We start from the raw sequence: 26,359 nt of genomic DNA, 5'->3' as shown, positions 1-26,359 counted from the left end.
TTTGCATATTGTTAAAGAATAACATTACGGGATCTGTTGAACTAATTTGAACTTATGATAATTCAATTGGATTTGTATTTCGTTTTTGAAGTTGTTAAAGTTTACTTAGAATATCGTCATACACCGTTTTAATAGCAGATGTTGGATAAGTTGACTGTTGATATCCAACAAGTAGTTGAATGATTGCTCATGTTTATTTTCTGGTGCAAATGTATGAGTATTATATCAAAGGAAGTGCTTTGAATTCGGGATTGGCTTTAAATTGCATACGCGTCACTCAACTGCAGTAGTTTAGAGATTAGTTTCTAGTATGGTTGTTAGCGCAAACGGAAATGAACTACTTCGAATTCGAATATATGCCAAAACTAATTTGCTTTTAAATAGATTCTTCCCCTTTTTAGGAGGTGCTTATTCTGTTACTCTGTTAAAAACAGAGTAACAGGATTTCGGGGGACAGCGCTGTCTATTATATTTCGAAGCGTTTTAACTTGAATGAGACTGAAATTTAGGCAACCTATAGTATGATGAGCCCATGCAAGATTTACAGTGGAGCGGACGCTAGCTGCTTTTATTCCATGAAAACGAATGCATCCACTTGGAAGAAAACTTCACCAAAAAAGTCCCTAAAAAATGAGAAACTAAAAAACAAAACAAACCAAAACAAAGTAGGAGGGTTTTCGGATAGATTAGGGAACACACAAAAGCTTCTTCAAGAGAACGGATTTCGTTACATGCCTTTAGTTTTTCCTTTTAAATCTCGTGTGCCCCTAATTTTTTAAAATGTTCTATTACGGAATGTTATTGGTGACTTGGTTACTCAGAAAACGTTTATAAATTGGTTAATCAATAAATCAATGAACATCAATTAATACTTTACTTACCTTAAGTTAAAAAGTTAAAAGCAACAGAGCTGATATGGACACTCGTGTACGACATACAACAATACACTATTCTTGAATTCCCCGCACCCAAAAAACTGACAACCAGAAATGCGGTGCGGGATAAGCAGACAATTCTTAGCCCATTTATTGAACTAACCAACTAATCACAAGACAAAAACAACTGTTTACACTGTTTAGACATCAAAAAATTAAACAAACTCTATACGTTCGACGCGGCCAAAGTAAATTGAATAAACAAAACCACTTATAATGACTGTCAATCATCAGGAAAGCACAACTAAAAATCGTTACGAGGAAATGGATTACAGGATTCCAACCAAAAAAAATAAAAAAGAACAAAATTTAACTGTCCGCTTGTAAAAATCCACAATGAAACTTGTTTACTGTTCAGCGAATATATACTTGCTAGTTTACATATCACACTTCTCTCCCATAATCTCACGCCGGCACTTAAAACACACTGCCGACAATTGCACTCGTGCTCGGGAATTCAAGAAACCATTTATCTTTTGTTTCATTACGCTTCGCTACATTCAGGCAAAGATAAATGAACAATTCTTGAATTCCCCGCACCCAAAAAACTGACAACCAGAAATGCGGTGCGGGATAAGCAGACAATTCACAATCAGTGGCAAAAGCATATAAGGATACAATATAAGGCAATGTTCATTAAGCAAACATATTTACAGTATAATAGACAGCTAATCGCTTGGATACCATAAGGGTACTGTTCAAAAATTGTTAAGCATATCCACCTGCGGCAAGGATTCTGTGTCATCGAGCAACGTTAGGCCATCAGAATTAATTGGGCAAATGTAAATCCGTCCATACTGCAACAAACAACACAACTCGCGCAATGTTTATCAAGCAAATCACATACTGAAAATTAAAGAGCCAAATTTCTAGACACCACAAGGGTATTTTCCAAAGATTCATCGACATAACCATCTGCGGCTTGGATACTGCGCCAACCACCATGTCTACGCCATACTCTCCCAGAAACTCCGCTGCGTGCTGCTTGGGAAGCACCACCTGAACGAAGGCTATGTAAACCAAATTCGTTCGAGTCCAAACCAAGTTCGGAAATCATTTGACGAAACTGTTCCCGTGCCCGAGAATATGACAGAGCAGCTTGTCGCAGCTTGAACCCGGCACCCAATTTCTGGCAGAGACAAAATAAAGACTGAGATGGTTGATGCTCTCCGCGCTCAAGGAAGAACTCTAACAGTTTCACTGGACAAGAGCTGGAAGGTAAACGAGCAACTTTAACCACAGATCCCTGACGGAATTGATCGTTCTTACGCCTGCCCAGGAAAATAGACATGTGGGTGGCGCAAAACCTTAAGTCACAGGCACGTAAGTCACGCAGCTCTGACCAACGTAGGAAAGCACAAAAACCAAGCGCAACCAGCGACACCATTTGTAGGTTCGGTAGAGAAGCACGAGGGTGACCATAAGAACGAATCAGCGCCCTGACGTGATGAGATTCAATAGGCTGCTTTTTCCTAGATGGACCAGCCAGGAGGCGTTTAAAGCCAGCCAAGGTCTGAGAAACGAGCGGATCGTCAACAGGATTAGGACATCCAAGTTTCTTATGTAGCCATGCAATGCCATAAGCTGCTCCAAGGATTGACGAGCGAGATAAGCCTCGGTCTGAAAGACTTGTTAAGTAGAGAGCAACTGCGGTTGGGTTAGACTGTAAAGGAGGAAACGAGTAACACTTGCACCAGTCAATCCATCGATTGGCTGCCCCTGCATACGAAGACACGGTTGAAACGGCACAGTCATTAAGTATGACAGTCTTCAACAGTTCTACAAGCCTCTGAATCTCCGCGTTGCTCCGTTGGTAAGGCGACAAGCCTAAAGTGAAAATCAACAATGTCCAAAACATGGCATTTTAAAGACAGGAACAACATCCAATCGCTACAGAACACTAAACGCGCAAGAAACACATCGTCTGCAACGAGAAACTGCCCGCATGGCAAGTAAACACAGCACCAGCACACACTCCAGCACAAGGAGGCTTGGCCCACTCGGCGTCAACTGGTAAGCAAATCCACACAAAGGATAGAGGAGTCCACTTGACTCTAAAAACGAACACACTAATGTGTCGGCAGTGCCCTCTCGGCTTGCTTCAGCTGCACAACTCGTGCGTACTAGTACAGTTCCAAGTCCACTGACTTGCAAAGAGCAAAGGCCCACACCTAGGCCAAAGAGGCTCAGATAGAACAAAAACAAATAATTAGGATGAACAACTCGTTCAAGGTACTCATCTAATACCCGAAAAAACGTTCTACAGCAAAGCTAAGGAAACACAATTCTCAAAGCAAATACTCTACACGAGGGAATACCATGCCCGAAAAGATCCGCGGCTGCGGAACCAGGGAGAAAAGTAGATTCATGTAAAGGAATCTCCTGCCAGTCAAGAACAAAAGGGTGGAAAACCCCGTGGCTTGGAGACACCAACGGCCACCAATGAGCAGACTGCCAAAAGGGGATAATGAGAGTGCCCCGCTCTCTACCCAGCTTCATGTGATTGATAACCCTGGGAATAAGGAACACTGGGGGGACCAACCAATTGTTTTCCCCTCCCCAGCTGACGGTAAAAGCATCAACAGTTTCGGTTCCAGGAAACCACCACCGAGAACAAAACCTGGGCAACTGGAAAGAATTATGACTCGCAAAACGATCTACAGTGTGGGGTCCCCACAGAATATCCAACTGGCGAAAATGGACAGGGTTGAGCATCCAATCATCGGTGTCGACAACTTTCGACCAATAATCAGCTTTGAAATTAAAGTAGCGAGGTATCCACTCCGCAGAAAAGCGAATACCGGCTTCATGGCACAAACTGTAAATGGCAACGGCTTCTTTTTGCAAATGAGGCTTACTACTGCCGACGGACAAAATACTGCAGACGTTCTGATTGTCAGATCTATGCTTGCACTCCTTACCCGCCAAAAGACCGGAAAACGACTGAAGAACAAATCTAATTGCACGAATCTCGCGGAAAGAAGAGCTGCATAGGGCCTCGGAACCCAACCAGTTCCCTCTAGCGATGTGCGTACCGAATCGAACAATAAATCCCGCCCAACCCACATTGCTGGCATCCGAATAAGACAAAAACTCTATCTTCGGGGAGGGCCTCCAGATTGGTTTGCCGCACAAACGAAAGAAATTATCTCTCCAAAAATAAAGTTCCTCTACAGCTTCACAAGTTAAAGCCACCTTGCAGCTAAGGCAATGAACGCTATTAAGGACTGCGTACAAGGCTTGGGTGCGCAAACGCACAATTGGACCTAAAGCGAGCTCCATGGAAATAAGGGTACCCGTAATACGAGAAACATCCCTAGCCGCGGGTGAAACATCGTCAAGAAGCAGTGAAATCAGATTAAACAGGTGATCAATCTTGCCTGGTGGGATACTAAATTCTCCTTTGGTAAGGTCCAAAATAAAGCCTAAGTGCTCCCCTTTTTGGCGCGGTTCAAAATTGCTCTTCTCCTCATTCACTAGCAGGCCAAGGCGATAAAGATCGCCTCGCACAAGTTGCGCTTCCTGAGAACACGAATGTTTACTTGAATCGGTGCCGATACCGTCGTCCAAATAGACAGAAATCCTAATGCCTTGTGACCGCCAGTGTGAAACAACTGGTCTTAACAATTTGGTGAAAACGTAAGGAGACGTACTTAAACCAAAAGGAAGCGAACAAAACAAAAAATAGCGTGGCTTACCATCGAAAGTAAACGAAAAAGCCAAATACTTCCAACGCTCTTGAAAAAATGTCAACATGATGGTAGCCATTACGAAGATCGAAAGTAAAAAACCAATCACCTGGCTGAAGAATTTCCGCCACGACTCGAAGGTCTTCGAACTTAAACTTACGCTTGGCTAGGTGCTTGTTAAGAAAGCGAAGGTCGAGAATCAATCGACGTTTGCCATTCTTTTTAGGAACTACACCTAAGGGACTGCAAACATGAACTTGGTCACGCTTGACCTCCACCGCACTACCCGCCAACAACAATAGCTCGATAGCTTCACAAACAAAAGCTCTATTATCAACAGCGCTTTTATGATTACTAAAGAAATGCCTCAATGGAATTGAAACAAATGGTAACTTATAACCGCTTTCAATAACACCAAGAACAAAAGAAGAGGCCCCAATAGAACGCCAAACATGCAAAAACTTGCGCAAGCGGCCTCGAATCCAAAATACTGAGGAAACGCCCGTGTCAAGTTCAGCCTCGCCGCGATCCGAAAATTCGTCAAAATCAGAGTCAGCTAGTCACTTAGCGGAAGAGGACACTTTACAATCCTTGATAAAATGGCCCGCTTTGCCACAACCAAAGCAGCGATAAACAGAAGCTTTTTTCTCCGGTAGAGGATTAACCAAAAGCTGACCGACATCTGGGCGGAAATCCACGATTCTATGTGATGAGCCAAAGTTAGCACCGGGGCCGCTTTTGGAAGACGTAGACTGAGACTTAAAACGAGTTCCCATTTTGCTTCTCAGACTATTTTTTCGATTTCGTTTCTCCCGAGACCTCTCTGCTTCCTTGCGCGCGACACGAAGTTTCTTTTCCTCTTCGTCATTTTTAGTGAGGGGGTCCGCCTCAAAATATTCTACCACGTCCCAGCCATCCCGGTCAGCAATAGAAATAAGCTTATTTCTGTTATCAAGGAGTGACATACCTTCGTTGGCAATCTTAGTGATGGCGTCATCCGCCCCAGCCCTCTCTAAAATCTGGTTGAACTTATCCTTGACGTCAGAGTTGAACTTGAACTGTTTCTTGTTACTCTTATATTTGAACTCGGGCTCCCCCTACACAGACTTGCGTTTTAATGAGTCGAGCTGTTCTCTGACAACCTTGACCTCTTGCGTTTTCGTCTCCAAGGCCTTTAAGATTTCCTTCGCCCACGTTGGGGGCTCAGGGCTGCGAGAAGCCGAGCGACTTCTACGGTGCGAACGCTCGCGGACACTCCTTCGCGAAGGCGAAGCACTACGACCAGAACCGCTTGAAGCTGCAACATGTGAGCGAGAACTACGACTGCCTGAACTTCGAAGTTCTCTTGACCTGGACGGCCGGACAACAGGGACTTCAATGTCTGGGTTGACTCTCGAAGCATGAGAACGAACTGAAGCAGGGCGACCACGACGGCCCCGCGCCATATGGACGAGATAGGAAGAACGAGCTAAGAATTTAACCGTCCGCTTGTAAAAATCCACAATGAAACTTGTTTACTGTTCAGCGAATATATACTTGCTAGTTTACATATCACACTTCTTTCCCATAATCTCACGCCGGCACTTAAAACACACTGCCGACAAATGCACTCGGGCTCGGGAATTCAAGAAACCATTTATCTTTTGTTTCATTACGCTTCGCTACATTCAGGCAAAGATAAATGAACAATTAATCTAAAGTTCTAAGTGTAAATCAAAATGTTTGCAAATAGTAGTCAATAATAAAAGTAATCTTGGTATTTATTCGAGTTTGTAAAGGCTTCCTTCTGAAATAACATGTTGACGGTTATATTCTAGGCTAAAAGCCCTCTTCATCCTAGAGAGGCTCTCCCTAAATCTACGTTAAGATGTGGTAATTTAAAACTTGGGGAGTTGCATAAATTATAATTAGAACTGCTACTCTAGATCTAATTAAAAAGACAGAATATCATCTGCCTCCATATCATTATGTACCCTGTATATAAATAAAAGCAATTACCCAGTTTCATACATATTTAAATATGAATCCCACACAGTCAAGGATAGAACATCCTGAGTGTCCCAAGGCAGTCTATGTATGACTTTAGCAGCACATACATGCACATGGAGAAAAGATATATTTAGGTGTCCTTAAACATGGATTAATCCTGTCTTAAACTTAGGTTTAATAAGTTTAAGTTGATGTTTAAGTCACTTATACCTAGATTTAAGTTGGACTTAAACCTGGCTTATACTATCTTAAGGCTAAAACTTAATGCAGGTTTAAGTGCACATTAAATGTGTCCAAAACATTCCTGTATGTTTAAGTACTGTTTAATTGAAGTAAACAGAGCTCAAACATTTAATGTTGTCAAAGTACCATTTAATGCAAATTAATCTGCTCAAAATTTGTTGCTTATTTTAGTTTTGAATCAAATTTGTGAAATCAGTGAAATATTATTGTTTTGTTGTTTCATTACTAAACTGCCACCCACCAGGTCACATATCACACTAAACAATATATGTTTCAAATTTCTTTTACTTTAAATTCACTGGTACACATTCTTAAAGCTAATGCCTATTTGTAATTAACCCTTTAACTCCCAGGAGTGATTAACAAGTAACTTCTCCCTAAAATATCTTTACCTTATCCAGCAAAGAGATAATGAGAATTCTCAAACTTATCAGGTATAGGTCTTTGTCTTGATATCACACCAGATTCTCATAACTAAGTTACAGGGAAATATGTAGCAGCTAGAGAGGATAGTTACCAATCAGATCTTGGGAGTTAAAGGGTTAAAATGTCACACATACCTAGCTTATTTATGCTTGACAGGAACAAATTTTCCCCATCATAAGTCAATAAATTTAACAATACTTGGAAGAAACTATCCCTGTGATCTAGATGACAATAATTTGTTCTAACAAAACAATTACTTCAGTTTGCCATTAAATACATGATAAATAAATGAATAAAAACTAGAAAAAGTGTTAAGTATTTTTTCAATCACGACTCTTTGTTTATCTGCCTGACAGCCCAAAGTGGGCCAGCAGGTGCAGGCCTCTCCGACATGCCACCAACACTCCTTGGCTTAGCCATTGCCCTGGCATGGGGGGTCAAATTATTTTTGTAGGTTCTGTCTAGCCTGGCTTTTGCATTTGTCAAGCTTGTTCTTTCCCATGATAGCTTCTTGGTTACATATCTTGCCAGTTTCTTTTCTTTTTCACCAGTAATGAAATCTTCTTGCTCTTCATAATCTGATTCTTCACTACTCATATAATCAATGTAAAGGATTTCACTATAATACTGTTTTTCTTTTGGTGTCATAGAAGCTTGTAGCATCTCATAGGATGACTGACGCCTTTCCAGTTTCTAATGGAACAAAAAGCAACAATTCAGTCATTATTTAGTTAATAACCAGACCAAATTATATCTATGAAACATATAATTTATTGTCAAATAGAAATACTTTTCTAACTCAAAATGATATCCCACAAAAGATATAAAATATTAAAATAACAATCAGCAATAAATAGAACTCCCAGAAAAAAAATCATGCTACAAAACAGTACTAAATTAAAGCAAACCCATATTATTTGGTTAACTACCAGCAAGGTTGACTTTCCTAATTAATGTGTATTTGTACACCAGTTGTAAACATACCAGTCCAACCTACAGTGTATGACAAATTTGTGCATGGCATTGTTTCATTTTTTGTTGCTGTATATTATCCCACATTGTAAATTGTGTTTTCAAACTATTATTATGTTGGTACAATGCCATGCACAAATTTGCCACAGTATTAAACAACACTTATTGTCAAACTGAATTGAAACGTTTGATTCAGAAGCCATGCTTCAGCCACACTATCTTGAAAATTTATTCTTGAATATAGGTTTAGCATGGCAAAAGCAAGACAACTTAGCTAGTCCTTACATTTAGCAAACGCCTGCTCCTTTTGGACTTTTCTTTATGCTCTTCATTTTTCCCTTTTCTTATCCTCTGCTCTCTTTATTTAGTTGTTTTGAAGTACCGATAAAACTGAGCTGTTGAGTTAAAAACAATAATTATTATCGCTGCATGATATCCTAAAATTACAATACAATGACAAGTCTATGTGTATATGTAACATCAGCTTATGGATATATATTAATTAAAAGAATTAATGCTGGTAATATTGTGTTTTCCCTCTCAGTTGTTAAGTTTTCTGTCCAACATATTTCAGAAAATTTGTTTGATTTTGCACAAGGTAAATGCTTCTTGTTCTAACTTGCACACAACATTAAAACTTGATTCCTGTAATGTAATACCTTTCATTTGTAAGTCAGTCCATAGGCAGCTTTCTCCTCCATGCTCTTTTTTCAGTACTTCTTTCACTTTTGTAAAAATACTCTGGTTTCTCTCTGACTGTGGACTGTAATAAAAATGAGAATATTATTTTTGTTTTAAACAATAGCCAGAGGCAGTTGTAATAATATTATTATTATTCAGCCAAAAAAGGAAATAATAATTCAAGTAAAGCAGTTATACAAGAGGGACAATTTTCTAATCACTGCTGGTACAGTGCAGAAGCTACATGCTTTTTACACCTTCAAACTGACATTAGGATTTCTGGTTCTTGGAGGGAAAAGATTTCTCAAAACAAAAATTTGCATGTATTAATCTATCAGCAACATAATAGTTGAAATAACAGATTCTAAAAGTTTACCACCTCCTACTCCCAATTTGAATATTTTACACTGGCCCCAGACTCTAAACACTGACCTCAAAACAGATAACTAACAGTCCCTTAGAAGAAGCTGGTCAGAGAGAGATTTAGTTCTTGGTGGTAAAGTTTTAATTCTAATATCTTGCATGCCATCTCTCTTAGTGCCTTGCTATTTAAACACATCATCTTATGTATGGTAAAAAAATAACATACTCCTCATCAATGATGAAACCTTGTGTCACTTTTTTTTCTACCATCTTTTTGTAGATGAACCGAAACCGTTTCTGGAAGATAATATGGAAGAACATCATATGTCAAAAGTCAATTCAAACCACAAACTTGTTTATTTCTTTAATCAGGGTCAGCAGGGTTTTTGGGTAAACAGTACACAGTGGAATTTTAAACTGGGTAAACAGTATTTTTGCTAAATGCTTGCAAAATAGGCACAAGAATTCAGCACAAGGATGTTCCAACTTTGTGATAAGCACTAGAACCAACATCTACACATATTGTGCTTTAAGTTAACACAGAACACGCGTGATGGCGGAATGGCGGTGTCTCTGAAGACACGTTTTATGCTTCTGATACACCGCAACTGAAAATCTGAAACACAACTTAACGGTACTAAAGTTGAAAAAATTTATAACCTTAAAGTAATTAAAGAATATTTACCCTTAAGTCATTTGGAATCACAACATTTGATTCTCTGCGAGAGCTTTTAGAACGTTTGTTGCCTTTCTTTGCCTGCCGTTCCAGAGTCGCAAGTTGGTTCTACAGCTTTGCATTTTCTTGCTGAAGGACTGCATTCGTATCTTCTAGTTTCTTTTGCCCTTCGAGAATTGAATCAATCCTTCTACTCATTCTTTCCATAAGAACAAGCTGTCTCTCTTGAACTGGATCGTTTGCAGCCATCATCCTATCGAGGAAGAATCCAAACACGTGCCCGCAACGAAACGAAACTCGACCGAGTGAACGAACGACAGTGAAAGATCAAATATCCCGCGATTATAGTTTTGGACATTTGATTGGCGTTCATACGGTATTTGTCATGCGCATAAGGATCTCGGCCTCACTCTGGGGACGAGACATACCGCGTCCTCGATACAAACGCGCGCTTTTCAACGTTCAGTTAGAGAGTCTGGTGACGTTTGCAGTTCAGAGCTGTTCACTTCATGCTCAGAAATCCCGGTTTCCTTGTTCAGCAAAACCAATGCTTGGGAAGTTTTAATACCCTTTGTGCGTGGGACGCAAATAACTTTGAACCTAGAGCATCAAGCTACTTTTTGCCTGTTTATAGGATACACAGTCTTTTTGCTAGAGCTTATTTAACTCTTGACAATGTAAAACTCATGGCAGTTTGCCCTATTCCACGCCGTGCCATTATTTTACCAGCCAGTTATTAACATCAATCTACATTCACATGTCGTTGTTGTTTTTAATATATTTAACAATAAATATTATTCCCCTTAGTGGTGGTGGATATTTAATGAGCTGTGAAGTATATACCAAACCAGTGAGATAAAAGAATTATAAATTTATATCTCAGAACACTGCAAAAAAAAGTTTTTCACACTTCAGCTTAAGCTGGGAAGTGGATAGCACATGCATGTACTATCCTGAGTTTGAGTAGCCAATCAGAGCGTGCAAAAAACACTGTCCACTGGTTTGGTATATACTAAAATTATATGGTTTTGAAGAAATGTACCTTATTTGCTCAGGTTAGTCAAATTCCCTGTGCAACCACCTTCCTTTAGTGAAACAGTTTCCAATACAAGAAATCAAGTCTCTTGTTCACAATCAACAAACACAGTTTCATTACCCAAAGAATTGAAAAAGCAATAAAATCAGTAGCGTGAAATATTGTGGCTTTACTAAATACATAATATTAATATTAATCTATGATTAATTCATTGAAGGTTGCTGGAGGCTGCTCTCATATGGTTTCTGGTTCTGGTGAGAGATTATGTCAATAAAGTAGACTTGGTGTACACCAAAAGATTTGATGTGTTTTTAAGGTCCTTAAACACGGCATAAATATTATGATAAATTTAATGTTGTATTTAAGGCTCCTTTAACTAGACCTTAAATCTCCCCAATAGGTTTAACGTTAGATTTAAGGTGGTTTAAAGTAACCTTAAATCTTTCAAAGGATTTAAGTACGGTTAAAATGACTTAAACATAGCTTAAATCTCAAAGTCGATTTAATTTGCATTTAAGAATGCTTAAACCTCGCCTAAACAAAGGTACATTTTTAAGTCATGTTTAAGTTTAGTAAACATGGCTTAAATTTGTCTTTGGGTTTAATAGTTGTTTAATTTTACTTAAATGACACTAAAATTTGGCATTTTACCCAGTGATGTATGTACTCGAGCTCTAGCGTTGATGATGGGGAGCATGTGTCCCATAGTAAATCGCAGTAAGTAACTGTGAGGACTATACAAGTGAAATAGATGCTTTCTATTGCACTCAAAGTAGGTCCAAGGCTTCATAAACTGGGTTAAATAACAAAACATGGATGCAACAGACAGTTTTTATTTTGAAAAAAAAAATGGCATTGTTTACTATAAGCTCCACCTAAATACTAATTCAATGCTAAAAATTGCATTGAAGCTACTAACAAAATTCAATTTAGTAGTGTCATCATATATACGTATCAACTTGCTGACTTAGGTTTAGCGCGAGCTTCAGTTCAAATCGTTTTCTTGTCAGTTAAGCGTCAATCAATTCAAAAGCTTCAACTTCCCCCTCCCCCCGAAACTCCCCGGGCATTTGAACTTTTAAAGACTGGCTAGTTCAAATTCCCGTCCTCCGGGGCCAAAATTGTGCTCAAACACAATTTTTTGTAAGAAGCAAGATCAGTGACTGTAACTTTCTTGTAGACCTTTCCCTCGTAGCCATCTTTTTGCGAAAGTGAACTCTTTACCTTTTAACAGCTCCATACTAAGACATAAAACACGTGTATTCCGCTGGAAGGACTTTGCAGGTTCAGACCAATTGCCCACCCCACCTAGGAAAGGTTCAAGTTCCCCACCCTTTTGAAAGAACGACAGTCAAATGCCCGAGTGTTGCCTGGGGGGGATGTTAAAGCCTCGATTTGATCGGCGCTTTATCTTGGGATGGACATTGTCTTATGCATTGGTTCTCACTTTCATCTCAGTGCGTTTTAGTGAGTAATGATGGCCTCTGAAATGAAGCCAGTTGACTCCATCAGCATAAGACTTATGGGAGCCATTGAGGTACAATCCATTCAGATTGGAGTTATGGCAGTTTTGGTACCACCAGGCTCCCTTGTAGAGTTGCGAGCAGTGCCTGTTATCTCCGTCATTGTCTTGATCATTCGTAGAAAACCTCATATTGCTGAAATGAAATCAAATTTCATGTAAGCTTGTTTTCACCTTGTTTAGACACATAAAAAGCATTAGTTACTTATTTATTTATTTATTCACGATATTTATACAGGCTGATCAAGTTCAGCTTTAAAGCTGGTTTGGATGGTAGCCTATACAAACTAATAACAACTAGGCCAGGCCTAACCCAATACCGGGAGCTTCGTTCCCTTCTCTTTGTGAAAAGTACGTGGGTTCCTTAACTTCCCCTACTGACCAGTAGAGAGAAGATGCAGAAGATGGGGCCTACGGTTTATCGTCCTTTTTCAAGAAGCTTTGAACGTTTATCCATTTGCGGGTGTTAAAGCAAAGGCCGCACATTCTTGGTAGTCTAGGTTATCGGATTACGTAATCAAGTCACGTGACTTATCAGATCGGAACCTTGAAAAACTGTTGAGATCTCAATCTTACTGAAGTCTCACATACTACTGGATGATGTAGTTTGTTTGAAGCTCCCGAAAGTCTTTTGGTTTATCAATTTCTTGAATATATAAAGTTGGGGCCTTTCCGCACTAGCGAATAAGTTGTTTCCTGTCAACATCAACATTTTACAAGTGCAGATTGTTTGTCGCGACTTGACAAATTTTGTTCGAGGCGGACAAATCTTCAAATGCACCGCCGACGACATTTGTCTCGGGTAAAAACTGAACAAAATCGACTTAATAAACAAAACCGTGAGAAACTTGTCGATTATTTGTCGTAAAAGCTACGATCAGCCTGTAATTGAACTGAAAGCAGTATAGTAACAAGGCAATAGTTATCTTTTGTTCCAAAACACGGGGATTGAAATTTTTGAAACGGCTTGTACAAATCCTGGAAATTGGAGGTTTAATCCTTTGGCAAACTTGGCTGGCCAGTCTTATGAACACATCAGGCACTGACGGAATTTTGGACGGCTTTCAAATTTTTTTGATGCGGATGCAACAGACGAAGTAAACATTTTACATGACAAATTTGACCTTTGATTTTAATTTTAACTTCAATTTTAGTTATGCCCGTTTAGGATTGTGACTGTGACGATTCAAAATTTAAACGAAGATGGAGACCAATAAAACATTAAACTCCCAAAATAAACATCAAAGCCATACGTTTTCCTTTGTTTTATCTGGAAATGTTTCTCTTTACATACAAAATTCAAACTAGATGTGATTAGCCGTTCATGATTAGTTCCCTTCCAAATCAATTTCTAAAGCCACATCCCTATTCGAAACATGCTTCCCACGGCTGGAAATATATTCTGTCTCAGTCAATTCCTTACTTACTTATGTAGCGTCATAGAGTCACCAGCGGTGCCCTTGTATCCTCCAATCAAAAGCCGGTACTTATCAGCTTCGTCTGCCACACCAAAATCCGTGTACTCAGCATATGTGATTTTCCCTTCAAAGTCTTCCAGGTCAACTCTCAACATGACATGATCAGCGGCTGTTAAACGGTGAAGATTGTCGTTTCCAAGCCAGAACTCTCCGCTCAGATCTCCGAAGCCGTTTTTGTAGGATTCCCATTTAAGATAGAAGTCAACAGAGCCGTCCAAACGTTTCTGAAAAACGGTCCAGCCTCCACCGTCTGTGATCATGTCACATAACACTTGGATTGGTTTGCCGCCATCTGGATTGATGGTGTATACGCCACTAGAATTGAAACCATCTTGAAACAATTGAGAGCAGCTTTTCGGTTCTATTAATTTGCGAGGAAATAAAGAACCTATTCGAAATCACTTCTTTATATGATAATTGAGGCTTTTTCTATACCTAAACAAAGCGAAATATACCTACCGCAAGGTTTTCCTGTGAAGCCATGCTTACACTGGCATCGAATGCTGTCATCTTGATAGTTGGGAACGCATATACTGTGATCACCACATCGGAAACTGTCTTCTTCACACGCGCTCTAGAGAAAAAAGTTGTGTCGAGTAACTTTCTAAACATCTGTAAGTCAAAGGAGTTTCTTTCTTTCAATAGCGCAGGGATATTCGAAGGATAGCAACTCATTTGGTTGCAAACAGGATTTGCACAAATTTCTTCAAGATATGGCCTTCGGCTTGCGCACCCTGTTACGTGCAACAGAAAACCTTTGATAGGTTGGGAGATAAACAAAGTCTACGAGACCATACACAAGCCTCGTTCTTAGGGAAATAGAGACCTCGGGTATGAATTTACCACCATGATAATGATGATGATAATGATGACGATAATGATATCATAATCAATGGTAGTTTTTATTTTTATCATCAATGTCATAATCATTACTTTTATCAGTATCTTTTTATCATCATTGACGATGGTTATAGCCATGAGTGGGTCTCCTTACGCTCTGTCTAAGAAAACCAAGTCTTGCTACAATATGCGACAATTTTATTACGAAGCGCAACAGAATACATATCCTTTCTTGTTGGATAGCAAAATGCGACTAGTTGACATGGAAGATTTACTTGATAGAAAAGCAAGAATGAAGGCTTTATATATAAAACAAATCGAAACATTTTTCGCGAAAAATCTAGCCGTTTTCGTGAGTGGAGCCCCCTTCCCTTAACGTCAACAGCCGGAAAATTTATATCACGATTATTTACAGATCTTCTTATGCAGATAAGGAGGTAAAAGAAGAAATGAAAGCTTAAACAGTTCAAAGTTAATCAAGATTTTAATTCTGATCCACAACAGAAGTCATTGTTGATGCACTAAACAGATTTAGCTTACCTTTATTCCCCTGTAAATGAAATCTTTATCCTCGATAAAGTTAGCAAATCCAGCAAATCGATCAGAGTCGCTTAGTTGACACTTGAATTTGTTTGAGTCGCCCTTTACGGTTCCAAAGTTGTAAGACTGACATCGCTCTTCATACACACACTCAAACTGACAGGAACTTTCCGAATCCACTTCTATATCTCTTATCAGGCTTCCGTTCAGCTTTTGTCTTTTTATCTTTCCGGCAAAGTTAACAGCTTTGAGATTTGGACCTGAAATACGATTTATGCCGTAGACAACAGCGCAAAGAAGAGATATTATGCTGAGATGCATGTTTAGTCTTCACTGTCAGAAAGAATATGATGAAAAAGGATGAATGTTTATTTCATTTCTATTGACAAACTAGATAAGCAGGTGCTAAAAAATTGCAAAAATAAAAACGTTATAGGCAATATGATATGTTTTTTTTGGTGACCGTCAACATAGGCCTGTTGCTAAACAGGTATTAGGCTTCCTTCAAACTGCATTAGGTTGCAATATTTTAAATTTTTTTTAAACTTTTTTCTCACCGTGACTATTCTTCTTGAGGACTGATGGTTGAGTCATCTTTTTCTGATACAGAGAGCATAAAGGAAAGGACTTGGTGAAAGGACTTTTTAATTTTCTTTAGTTATACATATTTGCATTCTAGTATCTATAATTGAATAATTTTCAGCGTCTATGACTCTTTCCTCGTCAAAATTTAATAGCATCTTTAAGATCCTGCGCGGAAATATTACTGATGTCGAGTGAAGCTGTTTAGATAAGGATGACAATCTAAAGATTCGTGTTCAGTCTCAGAAATCGGAGTCGGTGCGTGCAACATAAATTGTCAAATGCTCTTAAGCAAGTTTCAAACCTAAGGCCTATTTAAATTAGTCCATTGATTTAATAATTACGGCAGGTACTCTGGCATAACTTTCTGTGTCCCCAAAATTTCCCTGAGACTTTTTAGAACTTTTGAGTGTTTCTTTCCCTTAGCCTTCATGCAGTGTACTTAATTAAAACACAGAATGAGAAAAATATAGATGAATATGGGCCATTTATCAGGAAATAATATATAAAAGAGTAAAAACCAAACGTTTTCGACACTAGGTTATCATGAGGGTAAATAAACACCGTCCGCCAAATTGACGATATTTTATTTACCTAATTCCCGATGGGAGGAGTTTCGTGACGAGTTTTGTTCGGGAAGTGGCAGAGAGCACGTTTGAAGAGAAGTTTATTGCTGATTTTGGGTAATTTGTTGTACGTGTGAATTCATTTAGTGATGTAGTCAATGGCGTCCTCCACATTTACTTCAATGAGAAGCGCGAAGACGTCATTGGCAAACACGCCTAATGACCTGGAACCTACATACCATCCCCGGGAGAATCGTTCACATTCCTTCAACTGGGGCATGATCTGCACGGAGAAGTCTTTTTATTAACTCAGAATGCTTGAAGGTCTCATGATGCAACTTTTGCAGCCTAGTTTGAATAAGCAACTTAATTCCTACGTTGCGAAACGACTCCCATCGGTAATTATTTAAGGATATAAAATAAGCAATTTAGCAGACAGTGCTTATTAATAATAACCTAATGATAATAAACTAATGTCGAAAACGTTTTGTTCTTACTACTTAATTTTTTGTTTCCTTGTAAATAGCACATTTTTTAACCTTAGCGAACTTAATGGACATAGATGAATATGTTGTGGTTCAATTTTATCCCTGGTTCAAATTTTATTTTCGTTTGTCTTGGTTGTTTGTAATGTATGATAATGAGTTTTGAAACAAAGGAAAATAAAATTTGAACCAAGGATAAAATTGAACCGCAAGAAATAGGTGTCCATCAATCTTCACACATAAATTAGATTTTCACTCTTATTTCCTTTTCTAATTAACTTTCATAAGTTTCTTTCTCAAGTTAATTCATGTTGCAGATAAGTAATGCTCAATTGTTTGTCCCTCGTGTCAGAAATGAGAGCACCGGCTGTTTATACTTTTTTCATAAGTTTTGTGTTATTTTCCGGTACAGCAAAAATTATTTGAATCCCAACAAAGTGGAAAAAAAACTCCTCAGGTCTAAAAGTGTCCACGGGACTAAAAGACAGAAAAAAATATGAAATAGAAGACAGAGTCACAAGAAATAAAAAGCTCAGTTAAGGTCCTGAGTGCAAAATTTAGGCTTAGAAATTATTTTTCTCGGGGCTGTGCTTGTAGTCTGCAATCTGCAATCAAACTTAGTTTACGGAAGATGGAGTTAATATGGTTCGGCTGTCTACCATTAGAGAAATGTTTGGACAGTTTTAAGATGTCTGCAGTATCAGTTTCCTCGTTCTGTGGTCTTTTTTCAAAGGCCATAGCAGCTACATTTCTTGTTATCAGCAATTCAAAAGCATTCGTGCTGCTAGAGGGACTTGTGGCCACTGCAGTCATTTTTGTGATCACTAAGGAAGCTTTGTATTTAAAGAGGAGCGTATGATATTCATCCACTTTTGAGAAAGGTACGTGGATAGTATCAAGGCTCATGAAGCCTTTCAGGTATCCTAAATGGAAGCTAAGAGACATCTTTACATATACGTTCTGGCCGAGAAGGAGAAAATTGCCAAACTTATAGAGCCACAGTATGTCGAGGCATTCAGGAAGTTTGAGAACGACAGAGCAAACTTTGAGGAGAAGTTACATGTTAATCACTTCTGGTAGTTAAGGGATTAAAGAAGCACACTGATCTTGCGAGGTACTACAATGCCATTTGAAACTGTCTTTACAGTCTCAACCAGCCGAAGAAAGCATCTGCGTTTTACACTAAAGCTTATGAGATGCAGGCTCGTACGGGATTTGAACCCAGGCCTCTGCGATACCGACCAGTTGGCTTGTTAGCTCAGTTAGTAAAGCGCTGCCCCGGTATCGCAGAGGTCATGGGTTCAAATCCCATACGAGCCTGAATTTTTTTCAGGTCTTATTCTCACTACTACTTAAGTAGTGTTCATAACTGCGGGCATCGCTTCCATATTCATTTCTTCAAACGCAGTTCACACATATGATTTTTATATCATTTACAGTAAAGTTGGGTAAAGAACCAGCTGCCTCTTCTTCGTTAAAATAACTTAAGTCTTTGTACAAAGACCTTCTATGATGTCACATTTTCAGTTAGGAAATCTGTGAAGCCACTGTAGGCCTTCAGTGTGGTTAGCTTTAGTTTCCTGTTTGATATCGAAAGAGACCGTCTTTAATCGGGGAAGGGAAGTATTAGTTTACAATTTTGATTCAGAAATAAAAATAACTTCGAAAGCTTCTCCTTCCCAGTAGACGTCGCAGCTCAGCAGATTCGGAAGCAAGGATGAGGAACCAAACTTTGTATAGTGTCAGAGAATAAGATTACGGGATCAGTTGAAATAATTTGAACTTATTATAATTCAATTGGATTGGTATTTTCTTTTTAAAGTTGTTTAAGTTCACTTAGAATGTCCTCGTACACCGTTTTAATAGGCAGATGTCGGATAAGTTGATTGTAGATATCAAACAAGTAGCTGAATGATGGCTCATGTTTATTTTCCGGTGCAAATGTATAAGTATTATTTCGAAGGAAGTGCTTTGAATTCGGGATTGGCTTTAAAGTGTATACGCGTTACTCAATTGCAGTAATTTAGAGATTAGTTTCTGATATGGTTTTTGGCACAAACGGAAATGGTCTGGTTCGAATTCATATATGTATGATTTGTTTTAACGTAGGATCTTCCCTTTTTCGGAGGTGCTTTCTATTAAGAAGCTGAGTCATTATTTTCGCTCTTCACCCTTTTGACCTGATGCTAGTCTTTCACAGACTATTTCTTCCTGGAATTTCTAGAATCGCCGACCTGGTACCATGATCTGAGGTATTTTTGCAACTTTTACTGAAGCCATTCCAAACTAATATTTCAGTTTAAAGCTTTTTCTTGCGTCAGTTTAGCGTCGATCAACTCAAAAGCTTCATCATTCCCCCGCCAGGAAACTCTTGGGGCATTTGAACTTTTAAAGAGTTCCTCCTTCAAATTCCTGTCTCCCGGGGCTAAAAATTGTGTTCAAATGCCCTACCCAAGTGCCGGATTTGATGGTCAATTTGTTTATAAAAGGCAAGATCAGCGACTGTGACTTTCTTGGAGACCTTTTCTTGTGAGGGATCTGCTGGCGAAAGCGAACTCTTTACCTTTAAAAAGCTCCATATTAAAAGATAAAACACGTGTATTCCGCTGGAGGAACTTGATAAGTCCGGTTCAAATAGCCCACCCCACCAATACAAGGTTCAAGTTCCTCACCCCCCGGAAAGAACGACAATCAAATGCTCGTGCGTTGCCGGGGGGGGAATGTTGAAGCCTTGATTGATTGGCGCTTTATTCTGGGATAGACATTGTCTCATGCTTTGGTTTTCACTTTCATCTTGGTCCGTTTTAGCGAGTAACGATGGCCTCTGAAAGAAACCCAGTTGACTCTTGTATCCTTCAACAAAAAGCCGGTACTTGTCAGCTTCGTCTGCCACATTAAAATTCGTGTACTAAGCGTACGTGATGTTCCCTTCAAAGTTTTCCAGGTCAACTCTCAACATAACGTCATCAGCGGCTGTTAAACGGTGAAGATTGTCGTTTCCAAGCTAGAACTCTCCGCTCAGATTTCCGAAACCGTTTTTGTAGGATTCCCATCTAAGATAGACGTCAACAGAGCCGTCCAAGCGTCTCTGAAAAACGGTTCAGCCTCCACCTGGTCATGTCACATAACACTTGGATTGGTTTGTCACCATCTGGATTGATGGTGTACACGCCGCTAGAATTGAAACCATCTTGAAACAATTGAGAGCAGCTTTTTGCTTCTATTGCGTGGAAAAAAAAGAACCTAAATAAGATGACTTCTTTATATGATAATTGAGGCTTTTTCCATGCCTAAGTAAAGGGATATATACCTACCGCAAGGTTTTCCTGTGAAGCCATGCTTACACTGGCATCGAACGCTGTCATCTTGATAGTTGGGAATGCATATACCATGATCACCACATTGGAAACTGTCCTCTTCACACGCGCTCTAGAGAGAAAAGTTGTGTCAAGTAACCTCCTAAACATCTGTAAATCGAAGGAGTTTCTCTCTTCAATAGCGTAATGATATTCTAAGGATGGACATTCTTGTTGTTGTGGACAGGATTTGCAGAAACTACTTTGCGATATGGTCTTCGGCTTATGCACCCTCTTACGAATAACAGAAAACCTGTACACAAGCCTCGTTCTAAGGAATAGAGAGACCTCGGATATGAGGTTACCAGCATGATAACAATGATGATGATGATGAAGATGATGATATCATGATGAATAGTAGTAGTTATTACATCACCGCCACAATCATTACTTTTATCAGTATGTTTTATCATCATTGATGATGACTATAGCCATGAGAGGGTCTCCTTACTCTCTGTCCAAGAAAACCAAGTCTTGCTACAATATGCGACAATTTTATTACGAAGCGCAACAGAAGACACATCCTTCCCTTTTGGATAGCAAAACGCGACTAGCTAACATGCAAGATTTACGTCAAAAGAAAAGGCTCTACATATGCCACTCTCTATCAGACTGATTTATACTGCCTTTAACAGCCTCTCAGCCGGTATTCATTGCCAAAATAACCTCCAAGTCATTTGAATTATTTTTTCACGAAAACCTAACTGTTTTTGTTAGTCGAGTCTCTTTCCCCTAACGCCAACAGCGGGCAGATTTCTATCACGATTATTGTCGGATCTTCCTATGCTAATAAGTTAAAGCGTAGGGCAAAGTAACTTTCGTCAAGGGGAAAAGCAGCAAGAAATGAAAACTTAAATAGTTTAAAGTTAATCAGGATTCCAAAAAACTCTGCCTCGATTAAACATAAAATGAAAGATTTTTCTCACCTTTATTCCCCTGTAAATAAAACTTTTATCCTCAATAAAGTTAGCAAAGCCATCAAATCGATCAGAGTCGCTTAATTGACACTTGAATTTTTTTGAGTCACCCTCTATGGTTCCAAAGTTGTGAGACTGACATCGCTCTTCATCCACACACTCAAACTGACAGGAACTTTCCGAATCTATTCTATTTTATATCTTATCAGGCTTCTTTTCAGCTTTTGTCCCTTTATCTTTTCGGCAAAGTTAATTGCCTTGAAATTTGGCCCTCAAATACGGCTTATGCCATAGGCAAAGGCGCAAAGAAGACATATTATGCTGAGATACATGTTTAGTCTTCACTATCAGAAAGAGTATGATAAAAAGGAATGGTTTATTTCGTTCTATTTCCTAACTAGATAACCAGGTGCAAGAAAATTGCGAGAATAAAAACAGTATAAACAAAATGTTTTGTTAACTTTCTGCTAAGCTGGTTTTCATTTCCGTCAGAGCTCAGACGAAGGGCTAACGCTCGAAACGTCAGCCTTCTAACTCATTACGGTGCCCAATTTACGTATTCAACTCAGTTGTTAACACTAAATTACCTGTTATTACGGAAGCAGAGAAGGGACAATCCAAAAATATTTTGCAAATCCGAAAAAATATTTAGAATCGATATCTAATAGACAAATCGCTTTTGGAAAGTTTGTTAAATCGAGGGAACAATTTCAGATCCTGGTTTTATTCAAAGATCCACAAATAACTTTCACGAAAATCGAAAATAGTCTTCAATCCAGGAGTCTTTCCAAAATCCAGAAGATTTACGAAAATGGAGGAAAATATTTTGTCACGTGACACTTGCTAAAAAACCTCAGATCATCTCTTACAAAAAGGGAAAATTTCCTTAAGACATGCTTGTAAGAGCATAAATATAATTTGAAGGCGATAATGCGACACGACCACAAAAGCCACATAGGGAGTCCGTGTCGGTCTGTCTTTATCTTTATTCTCACGGCCGAGCGAGAGTGTCACGTGACAAAATATTTTTCTCGATTTGCGAAAATTTTCTGGATTTAAGGAACGATTCTTGGATTGTAAACTATTTTCGATTTTCCGCGAAATTTATTTGTGGATCTGTGAATTAAACAAGGATTTGAAATTGTTTTCTCGATTTGACAACCTTTTCAAAAGCGATTTGTCTAAAAGATAGCGATTCTGAATATTTTTTCGGATTTGCAAAATATTTTTGGATTGTCCCTTTTCGGCTTCCATAGTGGGCCTTGAGTGTGGTTTGCTTTAGTGCCCTGTTTAATATAGAAAGAGACCTATGAGGTTTTTTTACGGACAAAACATCGAACATGGATACATTAATGTTTTGTTCAGTTACGTTATTGTTATGCGTTATAATACAAGTCTTAAATAAAATTAACCAATTTCATCCGGAATACATCGATTTGGATGTCATACATCGATCAATGAAGTTTGAGAAGCAGTATGCAAGGTGCACGGATTTGGCTGCCCAACATCGAAGGATTTTTTACGTCTTTGGGTAGGCTACTGGAAAGTGCAGAAGGGCAAAGGAACACTAAGAGTAAGACTTCAGCGGGTGGTAGAGGTTTCGTTCGATTCTCGCATTTCATGTACGTGACATGTTGTCGTCTCGCCTTATTTTAGACATTTATGCCTTGTTTTAGATGGTTTTAGATGGTTTGCGAGTGGCTGTAGATTTTTTTGAGGTGGTTGTTGAAATTTTTGAGGTAGTTGTAGATGGTTGTAGGTGGTTGTAGATGGTTTTAAGGTGGATTTAGATCGTTCCATGTTTTAGTGCTTACGGTTAACTGTGTTGTTTCAGAATTGTTTCCTCTTAGGGGTGAAAAACATATCAAGCTATGCCCATAAAACAGGATCTAGGTACCTTTTAAGGGTTCTTTTCTAATTTTGCGACAAGCGGTTGTAAATCTGTGGTACAAGGGAGGTCAGGCTGTAATTTTGATGCATGAGCATTAATGCCAACTCAACTCATGATTTGAGATACCTCCCCCAATTCTATTTAGCCCCCTCACTAATCACCATAATCCAGTTTCCCAGCCCCCACCTTCCCCAGATATTATGCTCAAAATTCCCGACTATCATGCCTGTTACTCATGGGTGGTCAACAAATGTCTCTTGTTGTTGTCATGATCATTATTGTTGTTGTTGTCATTATTATTATTATCATTAACACTATTAATCAGATAGGCAGATACAATGCAATGAACTAATTTAGCGGTCAGTGCAATAATCATCCTGTAAGCACACAATGCAATTTCTCTCCCAATCAGCTCTGGATACAAGGAATGCTACATTTCAGAAATTCTGGATATAAGGCTGTGACAGATATGACTGCCAGCAAGGCTGTTAATTTTGACCATCATGGGATGGATGAAGAAGGGCCTGTACCTGACATGCAGAGTGACTATGCAGTTTCGGTACCTGACACAATTACTACTCTGACACATAACCAAGAATTGCCACTGCAAGAAGCTAGAGATGCAGCCTTCAAAATTGGTGATCATGATGGAATCATAACCTGCCAAGTGGTATTGCAGATTGCTTCTTTTAATTTAAACTGCTGTTCATGATTTACTGTATTAACTTCATATACTTGGAATGAACTCTTAAAACAGTTAGTATAAACTGGTTACTGCTATACATGTCAGTATGCCAAGAATAAAATTACTAATGACAATGTAAATGGGAAACAGTAACAATAATCAGGTATAATCTCAAATCTATCAGCCTTACTGATACAAAGGAGTGTAAAACTTTTAATAGCTGAGAAAAAAATACATGATGTTATAGTGGCATAATGTACTAAATGCTTCATAGTGTAAACACTTTGACATGAGATCTAGCCTTGATTTGCTATCACTCAAAGCAATAGCAAATAAGGTAAAGCTGTGGCTACATTGCATGCATAATGGCTATTGCAGAGAAGTTTATACTCTTGTAAATGAGCTCTTGTAAGCTCTTTTTGTTAGTGTTGAGTTTATCGTGCTGTCAATGAAACAGTTAAATAAATATGCTGAGTAACTTGAAACTGGAACTTTGAACGTGGAACTTTTCCTGAGTAACCTAAATGGATTTGAAAATTTTATTGTTTTATATGAAGGGTCCACTGGCACATTTTCCTTGGCCACTGCTTAGGAAATTAAGAGATTTTGTATTAATTTGAGAAGTAGAAATTTCTAGCAATGAAGGAACAAAACGTTCCCATAAGCATATGTAAAGTCATGGATAATTGTACCAATTGCAAAGATTTTTTGCCTTAAAACCTCAAGTTACGCCCTCCCTTATTCAACCTCTTAGTGATTATGATTCTATGTGTGTTTTTTTTACGTCCTATGAAAAATGGTTTGTGGGCCTAAGAATAACACAATTGTTAACTGAAATTAAGATAATGAGGGATCATCCTTTCATGTCTATATCTTGCCAAAACCAATTTTGCCATAAGCAATACCCTCATCCAAGAATTCTTCAGATATCAGCCCAGCGAAAACCTGCGTCATTGCTGTAAGATCTGTAGCCTTGGTCTGCCAACTAAACCGTTCCTAGCCACAGTTGAAAGACGATCGTTTAAGGACGATGGTGCAGTAAACGTAGAACGTTCCGAGTCCTCGAAAATTCTGTCAAAGTCCCTTGAAAGTTGGTTCATAAGAAAAACAAGTCCGTTTAGATCAGAGATCACCTCAACTTCATTTGGGAAGGCTTCTTCTATTCTTAGAGTCAAAGTGTTAAGAGTTCTTTCGTTTTCTCGTAAACGGCGACTAAAAAAATTCAGCCGAGTTGTAGGACGCAGTGTTCCTTTGCCCTTCTGCTTTTTCCAGTAACCTACCCAAAGAAGTAAAAAATCCTTCGATGTTGGGCAGCCAAATCCGTGCACCTTGCATAGTGCTTCTCAAATTTCACTGATCATTTGCCTCTATTTCCGCCATTTTTTAAGTGCTAGTTCCCGGGGACTCTTGTTTAATCTGACTTCCGGTCATTTCTATTTCCGCTCCCTCATCTTTTAGTTTTATTGAACATCTTTTAGTTAAATAAGGTCACGCGTAAATGAGTCAGGAAAGCGATGTATGCTGCACAACATCGATGTATGACATCCAAAATCGATGTATTCTGGGTAAAATTGATTTATTTTATTTTAAGATTTGTATTATAACGCATAACAATAAAGTAATTGAATAAGACATTAATGTATCTATGTTCGATATTTTGTCCGTAAGAGAACCTCATGGAGACCAGTCTTTAATAGGGGAAGGGAAATATTATTTTACAATTTTCATTCAGAAATAATAAGTAACTTCGAAAGCTTCTCCATCCGAGCAGACGTTGCAGCTCAGCAGATTCGGAAGCAAGGATGGGAAGCCAAAATTTGCATATTGTTAAAGAATAACATTACGGGATCTGTTGAACTAATTTGAACTTATGATAATTCAATTGGATTGGTATTTTTTTTTTTTGAAGTTGTTAAAGTTTACTAAGAATATCGTCGTACACCGTTTTAATAAGCAGATGTTGGATAAGTTGACTGCTGATATCCAACAAGTAGTTGAATGATTGCCCATGTTTATTTTCCGGTGCAAATGTATGAGTATTATATCAAAGGAAGTGCTTTGAATTCGGGATTGGCTTTAAACTGCATACGCGTCACTCAACTGCAGTAATTTAGAGATTAGTTTCTGGTATGGTTGTTAGCGCAAACGGAAATGACCTACTTCGAATTCGAATATATGCCAAAACTAATTTGCTTTTAAATAGATTCTTCCCCTTTTTAGGAGGTGCTTATTCTGTTACTCTGTTAAAAACAGAGTAACAGAATTTCGGGGGACAGCGCTCTTTATTATATTTCGAAGCGTTTTAACTTGAATGAGACTGAAATTTAGGCAACCTATAGTATGATGAGCCCATGCAAGATTTACAGTGGGGCGGACGCTAGCTGCTTTTATTCCATGAAAACGAATGTATCCACTTGGAAGAAAACTTCACCAAAAAAGTCCCTAAAAAAATAAGAAACTAAAAAACAAAACAAACCAAAACAAAGT

General features: G+C 38.6%; 2 protein-coding genes and 1 long non-coding RNA gene across 5 annotated transcripts in view; 1 reads left to right on the top strand and 2 right to left on the bottom strand.

Moving 5' to 3' along the window:
- Positions 1 to 26,359, top strand: part of LOC149053057 (uncharacterized) — a 252,015-nt gene that overhangs the window by 73,743 nt on the left and 151,913 nt on the right. The window lies entirely within an intron of this gene.
- Positions 7,125 to 9,972, bottom strand: LOC149053069 (uncharacterized). The gene is made up of 4 exons (XR_016182081.1): positions 9,525 to 9,972; positions 8,914 to 9,017; positions 8,540 to 8,649; positions 7,125 to 7,975 (listed from the first exon to the last, which is right to left on the bottom strand). It is a non-coding gene; the product is annotated as an uncharacterized LOC149053069 (long non-coding RNA).
- On the bottom strand, positions 11,828 to 20,394 carry LOC149053068 (ficolin-1-like). 3 transcript variants are annotated; one of them, XM_089190879.1, is made up of 4 exons: positions 15,391 to 15,758; positions 14,470 to 14,584; positions 13,960 to 14,371; positions 11,828 to 12,668 (listed from the first exon to the last, which is right to left on the bottom strand). In XM_089190879.1, the coding sequence occupies exons 1-4, from the start codon at positions 15,709 to 15,711 to the stop codon at positions 12,440 to 12,442; spliced, it is 1,077 nt and encodes a 358-aa protein (XP_089047005.1). In that variant the 5' UTR covers positions 15,712 to 15,758; the 3' UTR covers positions 11,828 to 12,439. The 3 variants fall into 3 exon arrangements, with proteins under 3 accessions (XP_089047005.1, XP_089047011.1, XP_089047014.1); XM_089190885.1 differs by having other exon boundaries at positions 13,960 to 14,341; XM_089190888.1 differs by lacking the exons at positions 14,470 to 14,584; positions 15,391 to 15,758 and adding an exon at positions 20,338 to 20,394.

Source organism: Pocillopora damicornis, chromosome 1, assembly GCF_964200805.1.
Source record: "Pocillopora damicornis chromosome 1, jaPocDami1.2, whole genome shotgun sequence".
NCBI classification, from domain to species: domain Eukaryota; kingdom Metazoa; phylum Cnidaria; class Anthozoa; order Scleractinia; family Pocilloporidae; genus Pocillopora; species Pocillopora damicornis.
Note: the sequence above shows the minus strand (reverse complement) of the source record. Positions and strands in the feature narration are given on the sequence as shown.